This window comes from Capricornis sumatraensis, chromosome 1, assembly GCF_032405125.1.
Source record: "Capricornis sumatraensis isolate serow.1 chromosome 1, serow.2, whole genome shotgun sequence".
Lineage (NCBI taxonomy): Eukaryota > Metazoa > Chordata > Mammalia > Artiodactyla > Bovidae > Capricornis > Capricornis sumatraensis.
The window spans coordinates 131,452,052-131,476,698 of record NC_091069.1 but is presented as its reverse complement, the minus strand read 5'-3'; the positions used below and the strand labels follow the sequence as shown (position 1 = coordinate 131,476,698).

At 34.9% G+C, this 24,647-nt stretch overlaps 1 protein-coding gene across 1 annotated transcript in view; it reads right to left on the bottom strand.

Moving 5' to 3' along the window:
• ROBO2 (roundabout guidance receptor 2) overlaps positions 1 to 24,647 on the bottom strand; it is a 652,483-nt gene that overhangs the window by 123,988 nt on the left and 503,848 nt on the right. Inside the window, exons 6-7 of the mRNA XM_068968049.1 lie at positions 16,123 to 16,250; positions 11,390 to 11,401 (exon numbers count right to left, since the gene is read on the bottom strand). Coding sequence (XP_068824150.1) covers positions 11,390 to 11,401; positions 16,123 to 16,250 — 140 coding nt within the window. The remainder of the gene's footprint in view (positions 1 to 11,389; positions 11,402 to 16,122; positions 16,251 to 24,647) is intronic.

Genomic DNA, 24,647 nt, shown 5'->3' with positions numbered 1-24,647 from the left:
TTTCTATGTAAATGGGCTTTACTGACTTTAGCAAGTCCGATTTAACCCCCTAATGGTATTAAATATTTCTATATTGCAATAAATTTAATAGTTAACATAAAGTGTTTTGTTGGACATGTTTACAGATCATTTTACACTTCAGTGTATGTGAAATTACTAAAATAGATTTGCACTTCAATTATAGGCAAGTACAGGAAATCATTACTTATAGGAAATCATCCTAAAATCTAGCATGTGATTTTAATGAATTCTTGAATTCTCTAAGTTATAAATGGAGAAAAATTTAAACAAATTCTGATTTTTGAAAATGACATTTTCCCATATTATTCTGTCCTTCACCAATAGTAGCTTTGCTCTGTACTGTGCTTTCCTGACTAAAATACTAAGAATACAATAAAACAATAAAATTTTGTTTTCTTTAAGAGACTGTTAATTTCCAAGGAAAATACCATTAATAGTAAAACTAATGAATTATTAAATGCAACAATATTTACATTATTCTTTAAAAAGATCTCATTTTCACCAGGGGAAGAAAAAGAGTCAAAGGGGTGGTTTAAAAAAAAAAAAATCCTCTCTAGATACTAACTAGGAAAACTACAGTCCTCAGTATTGCAAGTAGAGGAGGTTGTAAGCGTGGAGGTGAGGAGGGAAAACTATAGCTTAAAAAAGGCTCTTCGTGTAAATGGTGAGACAAGACATTCATTTTCACTCACTTAACCTGTCAACTTGCCAGAACTGTCATGTCAGCACTCCAGCTAAACCACGAGGGCTGATCACATCCCATTATCTCATTTTTTTAGGAGAAGACTGCATGAAGATGCCAATCAGAAAAAAAAAAGGGGGGGCGGGGGGAGGGACTTGCAACTAAGGAACAAATGTACTGATGCTGAAGTGCTGCTTAGTTAACGGAATTTTAATATGCAACTGCAATGTTTCTTAATAACATTAATTACACGCTTAGTAAGGCACCATCCTAACTCATTAGTGCCTTCTTTTTTGTTGTATTTTATCTCCTACTAGCAGAATGGGGACTATATGATTGGCCTGTTACCATTAATGTTGCTTAATCTTTTTATAGCACTATTTAAAGCTGCTTGCATAAACATTTTCTAGGCAAGTATTACCTATGTGTGCATATGTGTGTATCAATTAACTGCACAACACTTGGTGTACCCCTACCGTGTGTAAATGTTATGCTAGACCTAGAGGCAGCAGAAAGATAAACACAACGATGTATTTACTGACAAAGAGCTAATAGTTTTGTAGGGGAGATGAAAATAATATCCTTAATAAATCTAGGAACTAATGTTTGCTATAAGAGATATTTAAAAAGGCATTCACACATATTTCAATTCAAAATTTAATTTAATTTAATTTGGTAGTTTATATATTTTTAATGAACCTAATTATGTAGTATTCCCTTGAGTGACATTTCATGGCATGCATATAATATTTAGGTGTAATGTACATCATGATATATATTTTACAATATATATAGAAATATATATAAGGTGGTATCTTTCTGTCAATGAAATATTATAATTTATAAAAGTGAAAATTTTTCTTAGAAGGTGTGATTAACACATTAATGCTATTTCTTTCTGACAATAGCCAGTGAAGTCTTTTAATACTAATCTCATAATACTGTTTCTATTCCTCCCTGGTGGTTCAGATGGTAGAGTCTGCCTGCAACGCAGGAGACCTGGGTTTGATCCCTGGGTTGGGAAGATCCCTTGAAAGGAATGGCAACCCACTCCAGTAGTCTTGCCTGGAGAATTTCATAAACAGAGGAGCCTGGCGGGCTACAGTCCATGGGGTCACAAAGAGTCAAACATGACTTTTACATTACTGTGATATTTGATATTTATACTACTTTACTTTTAACTACTAAGTAAACATGCTGTTTATTTTATTTTTATTTGAAAAGACTCCAAAATTAATGAGTTTTTTATTATTTAGGTTAAAAGTATAAGTTTTTAATATTTAGGTTAATATCATTCAGAAAACTAAGATCATGGCATCTGGTCCCATCACTTCATGTCAAATAGATGGGGAAACAGTGGTAACAGTCTCAGACTTTATTTTTTGGGGCTCCAAAATCACTGCAGATGGTGACTGCAGCCATGAAATTAAAAGACACTTACTCCTTGGAAGGAAAGTTCTGACCAACCTAGATAGCATATTCAAAAGCAGAGACATTACTTTGCCAGCAAAGGTCCATCTAGTCAAGGCTATGGTTTTTCCAGTAGTCATGTATGGATGTGAGAGTTGGACTGTGAAGAAAGCTGAGCGCTGAAGAACTGATGCTTTTGAATTGTGGTGTTGGAGAAGACTCTTGAGAGTCCCTTGGACTGCAAGGAAATCCAACCAGTCCATTCTAAACGAGATCAGCCCTGGGATTTCTTTGGAAGGAATGATGCTAAAGCTGAAACTCCAGTACTTTGGCCACCTCATACGAAGAGTTGACTCATAGGAAAAGACTCTGATGCTGGGAGGGATTGGAGGCAGGAAGAGAAGGGGACAACAGAAGATGAGATGGCTGGATGGCATCACCGACACAATGGACGTGAGTCTGAGTGAACTCCGGGAACTGGTGATGGACACGGAGGTCTGGTGTGCTGCAATTCATGGGGCCGCAAAGAGTTGGACACGACTGAGCGACTGAACTGAACTGAATGAAACAAAGGCTTTTTGCTCCACTTTCCTCTATTAAATGCAACAAAAGAAATGAATAATATGGAAAAACTACCATAACACCAAACTGCAAATTATGAAATCCTCTTGCCAATCATGGTTGAATCTGGAGGAAAATGAGGACAGGAAATGAACAATAACTAGACTCAATCCACAATCCTTTATTAATACCAATTTCACAAAAAGTATTTGTCAACACTGCAAGAGCCCATTCCATCATCCCTTGATAGGGAAAAGGAGATTAGGAGTTAAGAAGGAGACTTGGGAAATATGCGAGATGACTTCAAAGTTAACCAACTAAAATTCACAAGTCAGGAGAGAAGGTACTGTAGGAAATAAAAGGCCCAGTCAATTATGAATAGAAAAAGTTTAAGGTGGCCCCCATGATGTTCACTTCCTGAAGTTACTCCCAGGATTGTTATGTGACAAAAGAGATTCTGTAGCTATAATTAAGGTCACTAATCAGTCGACCTTAAGATAGGTCTTAGGGAACTTAAGGTTAATTTAGCTGTGTAATCCAGTCAAAAAAGACCTTTCAATCAGGGGATTTTCTCCAGCTGATAGCAGACCAAGAAGTGAGAGGTAAGCACAGCCCTTGAAGGATTCAAGGTATCACTGCTGACTTTGAAAGCTTCTGGCTGGCAGCAAACAAGAAAATGGTGATGTCGATGCTACAGCTACAAAGAACTTAATACTGCCAACAACCTCCATGAATTCTGAAGTGGATTCTTCTGGAGAGTCTCCAGAGAAGTGCTCAGGCTGATCAACATCTTGACCTGGCCTATGATATGCTAAGAGGAGGACTGAGTTGAGCCTGATTGGACTTTTGATCTACAAAACTGTGGCCTAAAAAATGGGTACTGTTTAAAGACAGAAATACAGATCAATGGGACAAAATAGAAAGGCCAGAGATAAATCTATGCACCTATGGACACTTTCTCTTTGACAAAGGAGGCAAAAATATACAATGGAGAAAAGACAATCTCTTTAACAAGTTGTGCTGGGAAAACTGGTCAACCGCTTGTAAAAGAATGAAACTAGAACACTTTATAACACCATACACAAAAATAAAATCAAAATGGATTAAAGGTCTAAATGTAAGACCAGAAACTATAAAACTCCTAGAGGAAAACATAGGCAAAACACTCTCTGACATAAATCACAGCAAGTGCCTTTATGACCCACCTCCCAGAGTAATAGAAATAAAAGTAAAAATAAACAAATGGGACCTAATTAAACTTAAAAGCTTTTGCACAATGAAGGAAAGTATAAGCAAGGTGAAAAGACAGTCTTCAGAATGGGAAAAAAATAATAGCAAAAGAAACAACTGACAATGAATTAATCTCCAAAATATAAAGCAGTTCATGAAGCTCAATACCAGATAAATAAATGACCCAATCAAAAAATGGGCCAAAGAACTTAACAGACATTTCTCCAAAGCAGACATATAGATGCCTAACAAACACATGAAAAGATGCTCAACATCACTCATTTCAGAGAAATGCAAATCAAAACCACAGTGAGGTACCACCATCTCACTGGTCAGAATGGCTGCCATCAAAAAGTTTACAAACAATGCTGGAGAGGGTGTGGAAAAGAGGAAACCCTCTTACACTGTTGGTGGGAATGCAAACTAGTACAGCCACTATGGAGAACAGTGTGGAGATTCCTTAAAAAACTGGAAACAGAACTGCCTTATGACCCAGCAATCCCACTGCTGGGCATACACACCAAGGAAACCAGAACTGAAAGAGACACGTGTACCCCAATGTTCACTGCAACACTGTTTACAATAGCCAGGACGTGGAAGCAACCTAGATGTCCATCAGCAGATGAATGGATAAGAAAGCTGTGGTACGTATACACAATGGACTATTACTCAGCCATTAAAAAGAGTACATTTGAGTCAGTTCTAAATGAGGTGGATGAAACTGGAGCCTATTATACGGAGTGAAGTGAGTCAGAAAGAAAACCACCAATACAGTATACCAATGCATATATATGGAATTGAGAAAGATGGTAACAACTACCCTAAATGCAAGACAGCAAAAGAGACAGATGTAAAGAACAGACTTTTGGACTCTGTGGGAGAAGGCAAAGGTGGGATGATTTGAGAGAACAGCATTGAAACATGTATATTAGCATATGTGAAATAGATGACCAATCCAAATTTGATGCATGAAGCAGGGCCCTCAGAGCTGGTGCGCTGGGGCAACCTAGAGGGATGGGATGAGGAGGGAAGTGGAAGGGGGTTCAGGATGAGGGGACACATGTACACCCATGGCTGGTTCATGTTAATGTATGGCAAAAACCGCCACAATATTGTAAGGTAACTCGCCTCAAATTAATTTCAATAAATTTTTTTTAAAGGGTGCTGTTTAAGTCCCTCAATTTGTGGGCACTTGTTACACAGCTGTGGAAAAACTAGTATACCTAAAAAGCATCTTCATTACAAAGCAGGAAGTGTGAAGGAAGATGAAGAGGGTTTTATATAGAATATAGGGAGCTGGTAACCTAAAGCGGTCAGTTCTGTACTACTGAAATCACTAGCATACCAAGAGGAAAGTAACATGTTTTTTGAGAAAATATTCAAGATAAGAGTCTAAGTAGAGGTTACTGAATGACCCTTGTACTTTTCACTTTCTCTTCTCCAAACATGCAAACTCTAGTTTTTAGCCATTAACTAGCAGCAGCAGATGGTTAATCAAATAGGGACTAAAACAGGATCTAGGCAAAACTAAATAAAACAATAAAACATAAATTAACTAATTACTTATTTAATGAATGACAGAAAATAACATAATCATTAGTCAAAGGGAGATAAAACATCTATATCTTCCAAACATAACATAAGGGAACAGACAAATAATTTAGAATAGATAGCTGTTTATAGTCCAAATAGAATTATATACATACAACAGGGTCACTCATTAGAAAAAAAAAGACACAAACAAAAATCTCAAAAAAAGAGGTTAAGGGCCTAAAAGACAAGTGGAGAAGAATGCTTTGTTCAAGCTTGGCAAGGAAATTAACAAAAGTTAAAGACATATAATTGAGAAATGGGAAAATGATAACTAAACTGAAAGAGGAAGGTGATAAACAGGCATTAAGAAATCAAACAATATGAAAAATGATGATGTCAAAATTATTATAGAGAAGTTAACAAATATGGAATTGAGACAAAGGAAAGCCAATATAACTGATGTATGTGAGGAAAAGAACTGAGAAAGGAAAAATACCCAGAGATAAAACAGAAGAAATCATATTGAAATAGAGTAAATTAAAACATGAATCTGTAGATTTAAGGGGTTGTGCTGTTCTAGGAACTTCAGACACAGGTGATCAGGCTCAAGGTATAACCCAGCAAAGTTATTGGAAGAAGGGAGTATATTGATATTCATATTAGTATTCATAAAAGGGTATCCCACTTAGGATAAAAATATTTTGTGAACCTTGAATTTCACTACAGAATTTTTCAATATGAAGACAATTCAAAGTCTGAGAAAAAAATATGACTCAACAAATTTATACCCACCTTTCAAATTAGAGGCATTGAACAGACACTGTCAAACATAAAAGGTGCTTCCAAAAGAATCTAGTCAGTGACTAACACCACCCAAGCATGAGAAGTAACCAGGACTTGATTTTTCACTTTAAAAATTAGCATTACCCTATATGTCGGGCAGGAAGCAACAATTAGAACTGGACATGGAACAACAGACTAGTTCCAAATAGGATAAGGAGTACGTCAAGGCTGTATATTGTCATCCTGCTTATTTAACTTATATGCAGAGTACATCATGAGAAATGCTGGACTGGAAGAAGCACAAGCTGGAATCAAGATTGCCAGGAGAAATATTAATCACCTCAGATATGCAGATGACACCACCCTTATGGCAGAAAGTGAAGAGGAACTTTAAAAGCCTCTTGTTGAAAGTGAAAGAGGAGAGCAAAAAAGTTGGCTTAAAGCTCAACATTCAGAAAACGAAGATCATGGCATCTGGTCCCATCACTTCACGGCAAATAGATAGGGAAACGGGAAACAGTGTCAGACTTTATTTTTGGGGGCTCCAAAATCACTGCAGATGGTGATTGCAGCCATGAAATTAAAGGACACTTACTCCTTAGAAGAAAAGTTATGACCAACCTAGATAGCATATTGAAAAGCAGAGACATTACGTTGCCAACAAAGGTCTATGTAGTCAAGGCTACGGTTTTTCTAATGGTCATGTATGGATGTGAGAGTTGGACTGTGAAGAAAGCTGAGCGCCAAAGAACTGATGCGTTTGAACTGTGGTATTGGAGAAGACTCTTGAGAGTCCCTTGGACTGCAAGGAAATCCAACCAGTCCATTCTAAAGGAGATCAGCCCTGGGTGTTCTTTGGAAGGAATGATGCTAAAGCTGAAACTCCTACTTTGGCCACTTCATGCACAGAGTTGACTCACTGGAAAAGACTGATGCTGGGAGGGATTGGGGGCAGGAGGAGAAGGGGACGACAGAGGACGAGATGGTTGAATTGCATCACTGACTCGATGGACGTGAGTTTGAGTGAACTTTGGGAGTTGTTGATGGACAGGGAGGCCTGGCATGTTGCGATTCATGGGGTCTCAGAGTCGGACATGACTGAGGGACTGAACTGAACTGAAAGATATTTTAAATGTTTCACATCACGGGAACACTGTTAGAATAAACACAATTGAATGCATTTTTAACCTACTATTTAATCAAAACTTATGGAGCCAAGAAAAATGTGATACTTAATAAAAATTAAATGGGAATCTGCATAAAGTAGCTAATTAGTGCCAGGTGCATGAAACATAAAGGCTCCTAGGAGAGAGAGGATCACTTCAGGTCTTGGGGTAACAGCTTGTCCAAAGAAGAAAGGCTGCAGAGAATACAAGTATAGGTTTCCTCCTAAGAGATGCTTAGGAGTTCTTTTGCAGAAAAGCCGACCTTGACATGAGAGGATTCATATCTCTCTAGTTATTGATTAAAAAAAAAATACCTGTAATATTTCCATTATTAAGTTAAATTATATCCAGCACATTGTTTTCCAAATTTCAAGGTGGAGTGGAGGGTAGAGGTGTTGAAAAACCAGTTGCATTATTTTTAAAGTAGTATCTGCTTTATAGTATAATATTTTATGAATAAATTTTTCCAGGCACTCACTTTTTATGGACCTTTTAGTGGCCTCAATAAAATGCTTCAGAGCATGTTATAGGAAAGAAAAAACTGCACTTCAACTTGAAACAGAACTTTCTAAAATGAGGTTATGTTAATTTTTGTGTTTAAACAAAGATTGAAAAAATATGTCCCTATACAGTGGCTGCATCTTCAAAATAATAATAAAAGATGGAAATTTTGCCAGAAACGTTTACATGCCTCTATACTTACAAACTCCTGTGTGGCCAATTATATTCTATAGAAAGAAACATACTTTTGAGTTACTAAATTAGGAAATAATTGGAAATTTCTATAATGTTGTGTATTGTCAATTTGTTTTTGATGTTAAATGAGTTTCACCTGATATACTCAGCTTTTAGTTTCCATACTGGAGGCAATCAGTATGTAGCAGATGGTACATAAGACACAAAACGAAGCAGGCCTCACCATCACACGCAAGGCAGCTGGTAGATTTGACAGTTCTTTTCCAAATTACTCATCATGTTTTGAGTTGCTGCTAGGAAAAAAATGTGTTGCCCATATCCAAAATAGATGTTCTTTTTTTATTTTTAAGCTTGGGAAAGACTTCCAATAGAAAATAAGACAGATGGGCATAGGAAGCAAGATATTTATCCCTATTTAGAACCTTTTCTTCTGTTAGTTCCCTCATCATAAGAGTTTTCTAAACAAACAAATGAATATTTCAACATTCAGACTTAACTATGCCCTAGGATATACTTTTGCTTCTCATATAAAAAATGCTATTGGGACAGGGAAAAGTCAAAATCACAGAATGGGCCGGTGGATTTTTAAGGATTAAAGTGGCATTTGTCAAGATTCTGTGGTAAAGATAGCTAAGGAAGTTAGGTTCCAGGACTCTTGGAGGTGTTGATGACATTGCACATGAGTAAGTGAAATCTGAGAACACTTTCTGCCATTGGCACTTATGTGATTGTTTGCTTTCAGTAAGATTTTTCACATTGAAGATCCTCAAACTCAAGAGTGTTTTTTGTCTTCTCAAAAGTACAGGAAAGAAGGTGTTTATTCCCACTGTAAATTGCATAGAGTTTCCAATTCTTTGACTCAAATGCAGCTTATAAGAGTTATCCAGTTTGGAAGTTTACAATGATTTCTAAAAGGGCTTTCCCCACAGACTACCAAGCTTCATCTGGTATGTAATGTAATGATTGATTTCTGAATCTATAAGTATTCCAGAATCTGCATATATTTCTAATTTTCTTTTAAAAGCTTTAGACAGGAGCTACCCACTGAATTTTCTCTAAATCTTATATATTTGGTACATATTTCTTCACATAGTTTATACTAGCATCCAAGATGGATTTTCCTCTGCTTTCTGTGGTTTCTACTTTGTAGAATACTGTTTATGCAACTGCTAAGTTTCAAAGTTAAAAAACATTTAGTCTACTAACAAATATTAATAATGTAGTTTTCAAGCTCTGAATATTTAATTCAAGATTTTACTTAATTTGTATCTTCTAACCTTACAATAAAAGTTGCCTTATCTATAATTCCTGAATTAAAATTGATGTAAGAAATTGATGAAAAGAAAAAGCAAATAATTTCCTCATTATCAGTCTTCTTTGGTGATCCAATAAAAGCATATCAAACATTCACTTTCCCAAATTAATAGTAGTTGTCAAGTTTAAAGTATAGTTCTTCATATCTCTCAACATTGTCATGTCATTCAAGAAAGATTTATAAAATGACAGGCTTTCCCAGAATAAAGTACAATGTGTCAAGAAGCTATTCTTTAGTTCCCGTCCAATGGGAATTTAAGAAATCATTTTGAAAAAGAATAAATACAGAAATAAATTATGAATTGCTTTGTAGGTGACAAATACATCTAATACCCTGCATACATCATATTTTCTAATCAATGTATTTTTATTCAAGAGTTTTTATATACTGAAAATTATTAACATATTGTTCTATGTTTGGGGAACTTGCAAAATAATATAGATCAAGTGATCATGGTTTATTGGCATAAAAATTTATATACAAATATCTATAATTTAATGTGACTCTTCCTGTTAATTTGCAAGGTTATTATTTTATTCTTTCTCACTTATTTCTTAATTTTTGATGTCATACCATAAATATGTAAACTTATCAATGTGAATTCTTACAAATGCAAAAACTATAATATATTCCTTAACCTTCTAAAAGCACCAGTTGTAAAAATCATGATCAATTAAATGGTGTTTTAAGGAAAAAATGTCTACGGTTTATGTTGAAATTGATGATAAGCCATAAGTATATTCCAGAAATACTGAAATGTGAAATAATATGTCTCAGAAACTAGAAATGTGTAAACCAATGTTGACATACAAAACTTTTCACATATATGGTCAATTTTGAATTCAATTTATTCCTACATCAGTTCTGATAAGTAAGGGCTTTTCTCTCAATTTTATACAGGAAGTGACTGGGGATTAGGAATGTTGAGTAACTGACAAAGGAAGTACTGCTTGGAAATAGCAGAACAGAAATTCAGATTAGGAAGCCAAAGTTCTTTTTACTGTATTTACTATCTATATAAGAAGATATTACCTAACAATAATGTCTGTGAATGTTTCAACCAATGGGGGAAAAAGGTTATGAGTCTGGATGACTATATACCAAATGTCAATAATGTCAAGCCAGTATATTAACGAAGCTTTTGAAGTTAGGTGAACCAGTTATATAGCTCTGTCAAATTGAAAAACTTATTAAAGTACCTCTTGGTATATAAAAGAAGCAATCCATTTAAGCATATATCTATTTATTTACTTTTATCACAATTACCAAGATTTCTTTTATTCAAACACATTTCTTGATAGGTTAAGCTAAACTTTAAGAGACATACAGAAAGTTTATTAAAAAAATATTTTATCTTTGTTTAAAAATAATTACCACTTAGATTAATGCAAGCACAAGCTGTTAATTTCAGTTTTGCAAAGCCAAATGAAGAATGTATAGTCAAACAATTTTTCATGCCAAAGAACACAGATCATCATTCCCTTTTCTTCTAGGTGTAAGCATTAACTTACAAAAACTTGAAGCATTCTACTAAAGTTTGTTTAAGTGGCATGCAGGTAAGTGTGCAGCAGTAAAAAATACCCTTACAAAGCAGAGACTCCAAGCAGCTTAAAATATATGTGCATAAAATAATAAAACTTCTTAACCTAGTTCATAATCTTTCATCTTAACAAATATCAAACATTATGATTTGATTCACTCAAGAAAATTGAAGTGTAATTTTCTCAAGAAAAGTTAACAGTATATAATATTCACTATTCACATATTCTTTTACATGAAAATTTTACCTATTAATTGCAGAGTAGTAAAAAGTAACTACATGGTTTAGTAAAGCGATGAAAAAGTCAGAAGCAACTTTTACAGCAGACAGTCCCTCAAGTAATATTTTAATAGGGGTGAACAAATATATTTCAATCTGTCATATCCTAACATGTATGAGCTATGAAGCATTGTACAAAGCCATGCGAAATGGATAGAAGGATGGCTACTTACCCACAGGGCGAGCTGTAGACATTACAATGGTGTGGTGAGAACATAAAAAAGAAATTAAAAAAAAGAAAGAAAAGAAAATTATCAGAATGCATGATGTGTAATGTTACATTTAAGTATGGACAGTAGGGTGATTTCTAGTGTCATTATTCAAGTATGAACAGGATGTCCTAGCTTGATAAAAACTGAACATTATAAATAGAAGTCTAAGAAAACAATTACTTTGCATGCTGAGATTAACTCTAAGCAATTTGACAGATATTATACATGAGGTCTTATCATCGTCATCACTTACTACAGTTATTATTTCAAAGATCTTTTTAAACAGCCTTGTGTTATCCCAAAGTTAAGAACCTGATGAATATAACTATTCAAGTCACAGACTAGCAAATGTCATGTCAATAAGAGAAGGCCTCACTGTCTGATTTAAATAGCAATTGGATTTTAGGCATGGTTAGTCAGAACCATTACAGGGACTACAGAAAAAGCCCCTGACACTGCTTTTCAGCCAGTAATAAGTTAAGATCACATCACTTTTCATCCGTGGACAGGGTGGATGAAAATATAACAAATAGGTTGGAACATCCTTAGAGATTTCAACTGAGTAGCTCTCTAACCACTGTTAAGCTCTTTTCTTTTTTTGGCAGAGGGCAGGAAACAATGACTGACAAATTGATTCTTGTTCACACTGAGAATGGCTTTCAAACTGCTGCTTCAACAAATTATTATTTTTTATTATTCCATAACTTTCAGTCACTAAAATCAGTTGAAATAGGCTACCCCTTTTATAAATGCACAGAAATTGAAAGAGACACACATGGGCTTAATAATACTTTCTTTAAAAAGAATATTGCCAAATCAATTTAGATAGTAAACCACTTTGTATAAAAGCAATAGACAAATATAAAACATATGGCCCCATTATTCAAAGGAAGAAGAAATCAATTTAGTAGCATTTGAACTTTTACGAAAACTTACATTTCAAAATATAAATTTATTCAACAAACAAGTGCTTCACTCATATCCCAGTGGATAAAGCTCTAGTGCAAATACAATGTAACCCTCAAACTTATGAGTAGTTTTGTCTTGATTTCGTCTAATGCATGGTGAGACAGATACAGCCATTGAAACGACATTTACAGACATTTATTCACTCACTCAACAAATACATCACAATTCTAGCTCTGTGGAATCTTTGAAACTGTACTGGAACTTCTTCTCTATGAGATTCATGGTCTTAGGATATTATTCACAATTAAAAGGGGGAAGACCATTCAAAGAAGAATAAAGCAATTATAGCAACTGCATGAAAATTCAGCTTGGTGAAAGTTCAGCTTGGTGAAACTCTTAGTGTGTCCTAGAGTCTATAGAGGATTTCCTACAGCAAGAGGAAGAAAGTAAGCTGAACTATACACAATCATTTCTGTTTTGGGAGGGGCACACAACAATAACAACTAAGAACACAAAAACAGACTAACATAATAAGGTTGTGCCATATTCTAATGAATAAGAGTTCTCAGTTTTGCAAATGTGTAGAAGAAAAAGAACTTAGTTTCTAATTTTTTAATTTTATTTTTCAGGTGCCACTTTTGAATCTGAAACATGTTTCCCTTAGAAACAAAAAGCCATTTTGAGTCTAAAGAGAGAAAAGAAAAAAAAAATGGTAAGAAATCATGTTTTAAAGAAAGAAAATACATTTCTGTTTCAGTCTCAGGTAATTTCAATAAAATTAGAACTTTATTGCTCTAGAAATAGTTTTTGAAATTGTTCAAGTTTTCCTAATGAAGCTCTGTTTAGGCAAAGCCAATTAAAGCAATTTAAAAAATGGGGAAAATGTGCAGTTTGTGTTCACTTATTTTGGAGCCACGTTAAAAAGTTCTATCAGATCATGAATTACTTGATAAGAATATAAATATCAGGAGGCTTACTGTTGTCTAGAAATATTTTTCTAATTTTATGTTTGTCCAGTCAGCAAAGAGAACTACTTGCTATTATGTTTAATTTTATAGTGTATTTTCACCATGCTTCTGAAGTGGAAAACAGCTGAGTAAGTCTGTTTCAGATTTTGATTATAAAACTTTCTTTCTTTCTTTTTCTTTTCCAAAGTTGGATAAAGTAAATATTATGATAAAATTTCGGCAGAAACATCACAATAAAACTTATTGTCTTTGTCACAAAGCAACATTTCATCCTGGAAAAAAAAAAATATAAAAACAGCAGGTGGATGTTTTCAAAATCAGCAAATTATACTAAACTGCGTCCTTGAGTGAAATGGATGAAAATCAATGTGGCCCTCTTTGGTCAGTTGACCCTGTTCTGATAAAACAATCCAGAGAAAGGTTGAACATTTCATTTACGTGCATAGAAAAATGAGTGCAAAATACTAAGCTGCAGATATTATGTTTTTTTTCCTGTTAACCTCTTAGCATGAGAAATCCCAACTGCTTTTCCTAATGTCTTTAAACAATTTTTACTCCACAGTCTATTATATTATGGGGATTTCTATTCTTTAACCCTGTTTTTGACACATTAGTCAGATGAAAATAAATACCAAATAGATTAAACTCTCTAATGCATCTTTAGGACACACATCAGGGGAGAGATCATTAAGCTTTGCTGCTTTTAAAAAAAAGTCCTATTGAGAACAAACGACGCTTTGTATTTGTTTTGTACATTAGCTTCAAACATCCATTGAGGAGGAGCATGCTTTGCTAAATGAAAGAGTAAACCTGAAACTTTCAACAAATTATGAAAATAATTAGCTGGGAAAGTATCTTAAAGCAAACAGACCACTTCAAATCTCATTCATCCAAGCATGCAAGCATAAAAGGAGCCCTCTTGCTTCTATAAACAAACAACTCCTCACGTTTCTCACCGTTTGTTTGGTCAGCAAATATTTTTTGACTAGAACATTTCTTGGTGAGTTGTTTATTTTTTCTACTTACTTCAGAAAAAGTAAACAAACAAACTTTGGGGGAAATATGGTCAGGTGAATTGCTTTTGCAAAGGGCTGACTAGATAAAAGCAAACAAATATATATATATATATAACGTACCAGAAAATGTAGATTAACCATAGTGAATAGGCTTACAAAGCTCTCAGATTTTGCTCATATATTATCAGTAAATATATATGTATTCAATTGGTGTATGATTGTAGCTTTTTAAAGAATTGAAAATATTTTTAAGCAACTGGCTGGCCAATTTTGTTTAAATTTATTCTGCATCTGGGTCCAACCTAGAATGTCTGGAAGGAGGAAAATGAATTAAGTGGAAGAGAAACAGAGTGACTGAGAAGTTTGGAAATCATCAATATTTTTCTAGGTATCCAGAATCATCTAGACATTCACAATGTCTCCTAATAGTTACCTGGAGGAAGATAAGTATTTTTTTGTTTTTGTTTTTGTTTTAATGATATGATGCCCAAATAATGTGTGTTAGTTGCTCAGTCACGCCTGACTCTCTGTGACCCCTGGCTCTTCTGTCCATGGAATTTTCCAGGCAAGAATACTGGAGTGGGTTACCATTTCCTCCTCCAGGGGATCTTCCCGACCCGAGGATCGAACCTGGGTCTCCTGCATTGCATCTGAGCCACAAGGGAAGCCCAAATCATACATTATGCAAAAATCATTTTTCTTACCAGATAGAAGACCAGTCTGAGAATCCCTCACATACTTCTTGCCAATCCAAATTCTTCCAAGCCTTTCACCTAATCTTGTGTAAAATGCGAGTAAAACTGCTCAAGGCTGAGGTCTGGCTAGACAAAGTGAAATACAACTGAGAGACGTGGATGTAAACCTGCAGTCAACTTCTTTATTGAGAGTGATGGGAGGCAGAGGCATCAGCTGAGGGATGAAAGGCTGAAAGACTGAGCAATGGATGTACTTGCCTATCTCTGTTAAGTCCCGTGAGTGTAAACAATGCCATGGGTAATATCTATTTGGCAAAGGTAAGTGTAGCTGTGCACACGTACTATTTGGTACCTTGGGCTGTATAATTTACTCCTGTGGATCAACACGCACCACCAGGAAGACGCTTAATTCATTCTAGCTCACTGTAGGGTTAAGTAATGCTTTCTTTCCCTTATAAGCAATGGCAGGGAGTCTGTAAATGGAAATTATTCCATGACTGAGAAAGTGCATGACACCCAGAAAGAGAAAGTTAATACAAGAGCAGCACTGACTATTTCAATTATTTAAGGCCAACGAACTTCACAAATCACTCTCTAAATCAGATTTCCTCAATGTGGGTGTTCCTTTGTATCCATTTTCCACCTCTGGAAGCAGTGTTAGGTTTTTGTTTTTGTTTTTTTCCAAATTGCTTTTTGAATGCTGAAATGAAAAAGAATTTCAAGAAAATTGTCTCCTAGTATAAAGTGACAATCTAGTAAACAGAAAACTGAGTATCTTTGAAACCAGTGACATTTAAAAGCTGTAATCAGATCAAAACAATGGAAACACAAAAGATTAGTGTACATCTTTTTTATTTTTAAGATTTAATTTTAAACTGTTAGCTGTTATTTATTAAATAAAAATTAATCACTTCAAACGCACATCCTTTCAAATCCAAATTTGAAAGTAAGTTTATTTCAATTAAAAATTGAGAGGACACAAAATCCACGCATTTTATGTACTAATAAAACAGTGCAAGCTATTATTTTGATTATGAGTTCACTTACCAATTTAACCAAATATTAGTCTGCTAGTTCAGTTATATTTCACATCTTTAGTCTCTTACCTCGGACTGTGAGAGTAGCAGAAGCTTCTACTTTTCCAACCCGATTTTCAGCAATACACATATATGTGCCTTCATCTGTACTCATTGCCTTTTTAATTCTCAGTGTGTAATCATCTTTGATGTCATACCTGTGTAGAATATGGATTGGCTTTATTCAATAACATTGGTCGCATTTAGACAACACTTAGTATTCACCTTCATTTTTCTCTTTTATATTATATTTTACCTAAAATAAAACACACACACACACAACATTCAGTCATAAAGTATCACTACTTTGATTAAAGGTATTGCTAATAAGATCAACAATTTCATATCTGATTTCTAGCTGTTTGATTATCAATTACCTATAATTTAGGTGTCTATACAACTCTGACTGCATCAAAACCATCAACAGCATTATTAGTACTTTTTGGCTTTTTCTGATAGATCTTAGTATAATATTAGTGTGTGTTTCAGTTTCTTGGTGAGTTATAATTTGTAAGTTATACTACGTTTAAATATATGATTTATTTTTAGGCACTGTGAATATAATAGAGCTGAAATATATTAAAGAAGAAAATTCTCTTATTTTTTGCAAACTGACAAAAGGGACTTTGGCTAAAACAATTAAGAAGGGGTAATCCTCTTTTAAATTAGCGACATTAACATTTAAGACATCAACATGACTTCAAGTGATTTCTGGAAATGCACACCTTCAGCTCTTTAACAAACATTTACCGTCACACTTCTATTCTTTAACAAGTACACTGACATACTAGTGCAGAAAAAAATTCTAAAAAATTTTAACATGAATTTTTAAGAGGTTGCACATGAATATGCTCATTAGATTCAAAGAAATTATTCAAATAAAGAAGTTATCTTTACTTTTTTTCATATTTGATTTTTCTCATTGATTTTCACTGATGTCATTTCACACACACAATTTTGCAATAGCTTCTAGTTGATCACACTGACTGTCTTTCCCATACATACAACACTGTTAATGCTATACTTTCAAAATATTACTTTCATTGGTTCTAGCTGATCACGACCCAGATAATCACGATGGCGTGATCACTCACCTAGAGTCAGACATCCTGGAATGTGAAGTCAAGTGGGCCTTAGAAAGCATTACTACGAACAAAGCTAGTGGAGGTGATGGAATTCCAGTTGAGCTATTTCAAATCCTGAAAGATGATGCTGTGAAAGTGTGGCACTCAATATGCCAGCAAATTTGGAAAACTCAGCAGTGGTCACATGACTGGAAAAGGTCAGTTTTCATTCCAACCCCAAAGAAAGGCAATGCCAAGAATGCTCAAACTACTGCACAATTGCACTCATCTCACATGCTAGTAAAGTAATGCTCAAAATTCTCCAAGTCAGGCTTCAGCAATATGTGAACCATGAACTCCCTGATGTTCAAGCTGGTTTTAGAAAAGGCAGAGGAACCAGAGATCAAATTGCCAACATCCGCTGGATCATGGAAGAAGCAAGAGAGTTCCAGAAAGACATCTGTTTCTGCTTTATTGACTATGCCTAAGCCTTTGACTGTGTGGATCACAACAGACTGGAAAATTCTTCAAGAAATGGGAATACCAGACCACCTGACTTGCCTCCTGAGAAATGTGCATGCAGGTCAAGAAGAAACAGTCAGAACTGGGTATGGAACAACAGACTGGTTCCAAATAGAAAAAGGAGTACGTCAAGGCTGTATATTGTCACCCTGCTCATTTAACTTATATGCAGAGTACATCATGAGAAATGCTGGACTGAAAGAAACACAAGCTGGAATCAAGATTGCCAGGAGAAATATCAATAACCTCAGATATGCAGATGACACCACCCTTATGGCAGAAAGTGAAGAGGAACTAAAAAGCCTCTTGATGAAAGTGAAAGTGGAAAGTGAAAAATTTGGCTTAAAGCTCAACATTCAGAAAATGAAGATCATGGCATCTGGTCCCATCACTTCATGTCAAATAGATGGGGAAACAGTGGAAACAGTGTCAGACTTTATCTTTTTGGGCTCCAAAATCACTGCAGATGGTGACTGCAGCCATGAAATTAAAAGACGCTTACTCCTTGGAAGAAAAGTTATGACCAACCTAGATAGTATATTCAAAAGCAGAGACATTACTTTGCCGACTACGGTCCATCTAGTCAAGGCTATGGTTTTTCCTGTGGTCATGTATGGATGTGAGAGTTGGACTGTGAAGTAGGCTGAGAGCCGAAGAATTGATGCTTTTGAACTGTGGTGTTGGAGAAGACTCCTGAGAGTCCCTTGGACTGCAAGGAGATCCAACCAGTCCATTCTAAAGGAGATCGGCCCCGGGATTTCTTTGGAGGGAATGATGCTAAAGCTGAAACTCCAGTACTTTGGCCACCTCATGCGAAGAGTTGACTCATTGGAAAAGACTTTGATGCTGGGAGGGATTGGGGGGCATGACGAGAAGGGGATGACAGAGGATGAGATGGCTCAATGGCATCACGGACTCAATGGACGTGAGTCTGAGTGAACTCTGGGAGTTGGTGATGGATAGGGAGGCCTGGCGAGCTGCGATTCATGGGGTCACAAAGAGTCAGACACGACTGAGAGACTGAACTGAACTGATCACAAGTAACTGAGTTTGTATTGCTTCAAGGACCAAGAAACATTTTAGGCTTTCAATGAAGACTATTATAATTAGATTGTTTCTACTTCCAGCTTCAGCTAAAAGAATAAAACTGCTTATCCTGATTTTCAAGTTGAGGCATGGACCTAATAAAAGTTCTGTCTATGAACAGTAATGTTTATGAACCAAGTATGACAACTAAACTCAACAATCCTTGCTCCTTCAGCCTCCATCCTCCAATTGTAGTGGTTCCTTTTCTGTCTGCATGTTTTGGGTTAAACTTTCACTGATTTACAATGTCATAAGTCATGAGGGAAGCCTTATCATCCATCACTCATGTCTGAAGCTATCCATTATTTCACTAGAAAACTATGATTATTCCCTCCTCAAAGCGAAACAAACAAAAACCCACCACCAACCCCCAGAGAGCAAATGAACAAACTAACAAAAAAAGGATTGCTACACCAATCATTTTGCACTTGCTCACATTTCGTATTGTCTATTTTGATAAACCAAATTCTGATAAAGGTGAGATCCTGTCTGCTTCACTCATTGCTACAGCCACAGTCCCAACATAGAGCTTTTAACATTCAAGAGCATAACCAAGTGTTTAAGAGCAGACTCTGGTTTTCGAGCCTTTCTGATGATGATCTATCCAACTTCTTGCTCACTTTCTTCTAACCATGTGGCCTTTATCCCTTTGTTCAACATAACTACCTAATTATCACTGTTTCTTTGTACTTCTCTTATAATTTCAGGGAATGCCCTTCCCCTGCAGTGTTCACTGCTGACCATTCTTGACTTTCAAGATAGTCCAGATATTCACTCAAAGATGTCTTCCTGTCCAAACAATGTAAAGTAGTTCTCTGATCATCAGTTACATTCTAAAATTATTTTTAGTTGTTTTTATTCTTTGTTTTCATATTTTTGTTACATTTAATACTTTTTATCTTCACAGAATATCCCTCTATCAAGCATTTACTTGCTTGTTTATTGTCTTCCTGGGCTTCTCTGGTGGCTCAGAGGTTAAAGCGTCTGCCTGCAGTGCGGGAGACCTGGGTTTGATACCTGGGTCGGGAAGATCCCCTGGAGAAAGAAATGGCAACCCACTCCAGTATTCTTGCCTGGAGAATCCCATGGACGGAGGAGCTTGGTGGGCTACAGTCCATGGGGTCCCAAAGAGTTGGACACGACTGAGCAACTTCACTTTCACTTTATTGTCTTCCTAGTTTTCAACAGCACGTATGCTCCATGAGAACAATAACTGATTCTCTCTTGTTCCAAACCATATACCCCAAAGACCAGCAAATAGCACCTGACATCTTGGATATGCTCAATAAATCCTTATTGAGTATATCATGAACCATGCAATAAATGCTTAAAATTCTTCAGTAGTTCTTTCATAGCATGGTTATTGGTAAACTAAAAGGTAAATTAACATGAAATACAGAACTCTACTATATCAAGAAACAAAGTAATGTTATTAGTTTTATATATCAGCAATTGGTTCTGAAGCTTAGGTTAACTCAAACAAAATATTATAAATGTTAACACTCAGAAAACTTAATACATAAATGCTACTATGGAGATAGAGTTAAAATAAAGGAGTCAGCAAACCCCGACCAGCAATCTAGACACTTGAGTTACATATTATCATTATAAATTTCTGTATGTAAATTAGTAACATGAAAAACAAAACTCTCTGCACCAAAATAAATGAAATAATTCTAGAAGACTATTTCAAACAAATGTGAGGACTACAGGAGAACCAATAAAGTTTTGTGCTTTGTTCAATTCTTTTGAGAATATTAAAATTATTTCAGCAACTAGAATGGTTTTAATTACATGTATTATTAAAATAATGACAATAAAATGTATTTGCATGGTATTCTTAAATATACTTTTTAATATATTCTCATAAAAATTTTGGTAGGTAAGGAATAAAGTTACTATATCCTATTTAGAAAATTAGACATTTTAGGCATATAAACTTCAACCAGAAATTATATAGCTTATTTCTACACTTTTATAAAATATGGCATAGTGGAACCTGGAATATAATGTTCAATTTTACTCCCTACATATCAAGAAAGGAATTACAGACATAAAATTGAAAAGGTGACAACACTTCATGTGTAAATTCTTCATGTGTAAAAATAATAACTTCAAAAAATACTATTTAAGTCTAGAAAACCATGACGAATATGAATCTGTGAACATGGAAATACTTAGAAAAATCCCCAAATATCAATGTTAAAGAATAATTCTTAAAGCTTAAATAAAATACTTTTAGGATAAGAGGGGGAAAAGGAAGTTTAATTATGAAAATATAAGAGAATACATGGATACTGGTTATTCCTAGAAACCAGCAGATTATAAATTCTGAGACACAGGGAAAAATTGAAAAGTTATTGTATCTAGTATAATGTCCTCGTTTTAAGATTATAAATATAACACTTTGCTATTCAGAGTCTAGGAATTCATTGGTAGCAAAAGTTTAGACTATATTAAATACTAGCTCTCCTGGCACATTCTTCATCAACTATATTACAGTGGTTACAACTTTCAATGAAGAGAAAGTATAAAGATTTATTTTTTAAAAAGTCATTATAAATGATTCTATAGAGGGAAATTAACAGGCAAATGGCAGCTGCTCCCACAAAATTGAGTTGTTACTAGAATTTCAAGCCTCATGGTATGACTACAGAAATTTACACTAGATACTGTAAAATCCTAATTGCAGTGTGCTCATTTGTGGACTGAAATCTGTATGAAAGCAAGTTGTGTGTATGTGTGCGTGTGTGTGTTGGTTTGCTAATGTTTTAAGGTTATTAAATAACTGATATTTAAAATTTTGACACTTTTACATAGAAATTTGGAATTCAAGGTCTGTCTTCCTCCAAAGTACACACTTTTTCATCTTATAAAAGTGCCTACAGGGATCTAATTCAACTGTACCACTGGAGACAGCGCTGCTCCTTCCAACATGCCTGAAACACAGTGCCAGTCTGGAGCCTGAGCCCTGACAACACCCACAGTCCAGGAGACCAAGCATGTCACGGGACCTTTGTCAGTTTCCACAGTAAGCTGCATCTCAGGTCAGAGGAACGATCAACATATAATCATGATCAAATCAGCTCTAACCTCCAAAAATTTAAGATATATGAAGGTTGGTTTTAAAGAAATTATGTGTAAGTAGCTTCAAAACCCGGAAAGAAGTAAATATATTTGGCTCATTGCTACTTTGACATTTAGGCAATCTGAGGCAAAATATGATAAAGTTCCTTTCCCAAGGCCACACATGTTGAGACAATTATAGTCAAGGGGAAAATGACTATATACTACCAGTCTCTGCTTTCTCTAACAGGTCACGATGTCTCTGAGACAATAATTTGCCTTCTAAAAGTACATGTTTCACAAGTGATTAGATGTCAAATATTTCCACAGGTCCAATAACTTGACCTTATTTCTTCTATTTCTTTCTGGTAATAATAATCTCACTGATGCTTTACACTATTTGATTGGATAACTGGGGAAATATTAATTTTTCCTGAAGAGCAAATATTACTAATATAAGTGTATAAATAACAGATCCTTATATTTAATGAGACCTTTACAGTTTACAGCTGAGATTCATATAAGATTTCACAACAATAAATGACTTAAAGAAAATGCCTATTTCCAAATACCATTGTATAAAAGAAGATACTGAGATTGTGGTCTCGAGTTATAAATAGATTGAAATCGATGTCCTGTGCCTCAGTGTCCATTCATTTTTTCTAACACAGAGCAACACACATTTTTCATTTGATGTGTGTTTACTGCTGTGTGTGCATGTGCTCTGGGCAGGTGTGTATTTCTCCATCAGACTCTGTATCTGTAACTTTTATCAGTATTTTGTTCTCAGTGTTACTCTAAAACCAACTGTAATCATAGAAGGTTCACAAGTGTGTTTCCCAAAATATATAGTTTAAAATTACTGTTTTATTAAACAATCTAATGTAGCTAAAATTTTCTGATTAGCTCTTAGCCTTCTTTACATTGCTGTTGTTTTGTTGCTAAGTCCTATCTGACTCCTTTGCAACCCCATTGACTGTAGCCCGCTAGGCTCCTCTGTCCATGGGTTTCCCAGGCAAGATTGCAGGAGTAGGTTGCCATGTCCTTCTCCAGAGCTTCTTCCCAACCCAAGGATCAAAGCTGTGTCTCCTCCATCTCCTGCATTGGAATTTTTTTTTTTTTTTTTTTTACCACAGAGCCACCTGGGAAGCCCCTTCTTCATAGTGGAGAATAAATTTGTAGTAACCAGAGCATACTTTGGTATAAAAGAGCTAGTTTTCAGATATGATCAATATGCAGGAGGTATTTTCTGACTTTATCAAAAATAAGAAAAAAACAAACATGAAAAAACTTTACTGGTGAGGAAATCCTAACAAAAATTCAGTGATTCTGATTGTGAAATATGCCAGTCTCAGACCTGTATAAATGCAGTCATTGTTGCCAGATTTGATTAATGACAGTGGTACAGTCATGTGCTGACAGTCCCCACTATAAAGATATCTTTTTTTTTTTTTTGCCTGATATGAAACATTGCTGAAAAATGTAACCCAATCATATCTGGCCCCTGGACATCATGTGCTATCATCACTGTACTGTGAATTGAGATTGATTGGCAACCAGCTGTGACAAAGTGGGAAAAGAAGCTCTGGTTTTTGTGCTTTTTTTTTCTTTTCCCCAAAAGAAAACAACAAAAGAAAAAAAGAACTGAATTGTGTCAAACCACTACCATCTGTTCTGCTAAATAATAAACAAAGCAAAATAAATTTATTTTAATACTTAAAGCAACAGTTTGTATGCAATGTTATGTTTGTGTGTGATCTTACATTGAATGAATATTCTTAAAAGTGTGTCAAGAGAAAATATTATTGATTTTTAATAAACAAAGTACCTTCTTAAAGTATTCTAAAATCGCTTCCAAATTTAAATGAAAGTATCTATCTTATTTCTTCCTGCTAAAGAAACCTTCTCTCACAACCAGTGGGAAGATTCCTATAAATTTAAATTTACTTTGAAAATACCAAAAAAGGATTTTGAAAACTGGCAGTATTTTACAACATAACGACATGTTATGAATTTCTCATACTTTGCAATCCCCAGTGTACCTTAGGCTTCTAGAATAGGGACTTCTAATGATTTTATGAGTTTTATGAATATAATTAAGATAATATAAGGACCACCTCCTCCAAATCTTCCACAGTGGGCTACAGAATTTGGGAAGAGAAAAGACAAAAGGAAATACACTACATTTTCTATTACAAACTGGAATTCTACTATGTTCAGTTCAAGTCCTTGTATCTCATTGCCTTGTTTGAATTATGGGAGGGCTCTGCGCTAATAGAACTTCCTGAATGAACATTCTCATCTCAAAAGCACCTTTGTTTTTCATGAAGGAAATTTATTTCCTCAGCATTTTTAGTTTTTGAAATCACCTACTGCTCCTTGTTATAAGATGTCTGGCTTCAATTCTAGAATGAGTGTTTTGAATCAGCACTTAAAATTTTATTACATATCTGCTTTATTAATCATTAAGTTGGCCAATTGTAAAAACTATGAATTGAACCAGGAAATATTTAATGTCTACAGAAGTAAATGTTTTTTTCCTTTTAGGAAGACTTGAAAAGTTAGTCTTCAGTTTTCAAAGTACTTGCACTCAATCAAACAAGCTGAAGGTCACCTGACACCTTTTAGATTCTTTCAGAAAATAAAGAAACGTCTGCAACAATAGGCATTCTGTTATTCCAAATTCAATGAACATTTAACTATGGAGCTTTAATATGATAATGTTATTGCCTTGTTAAGATAAATTCTATTGCCTTGTTTTCAACAAAAGAATTTTTATGATAAAAAATCATTCACTAATCTAATGGAATCATTTAC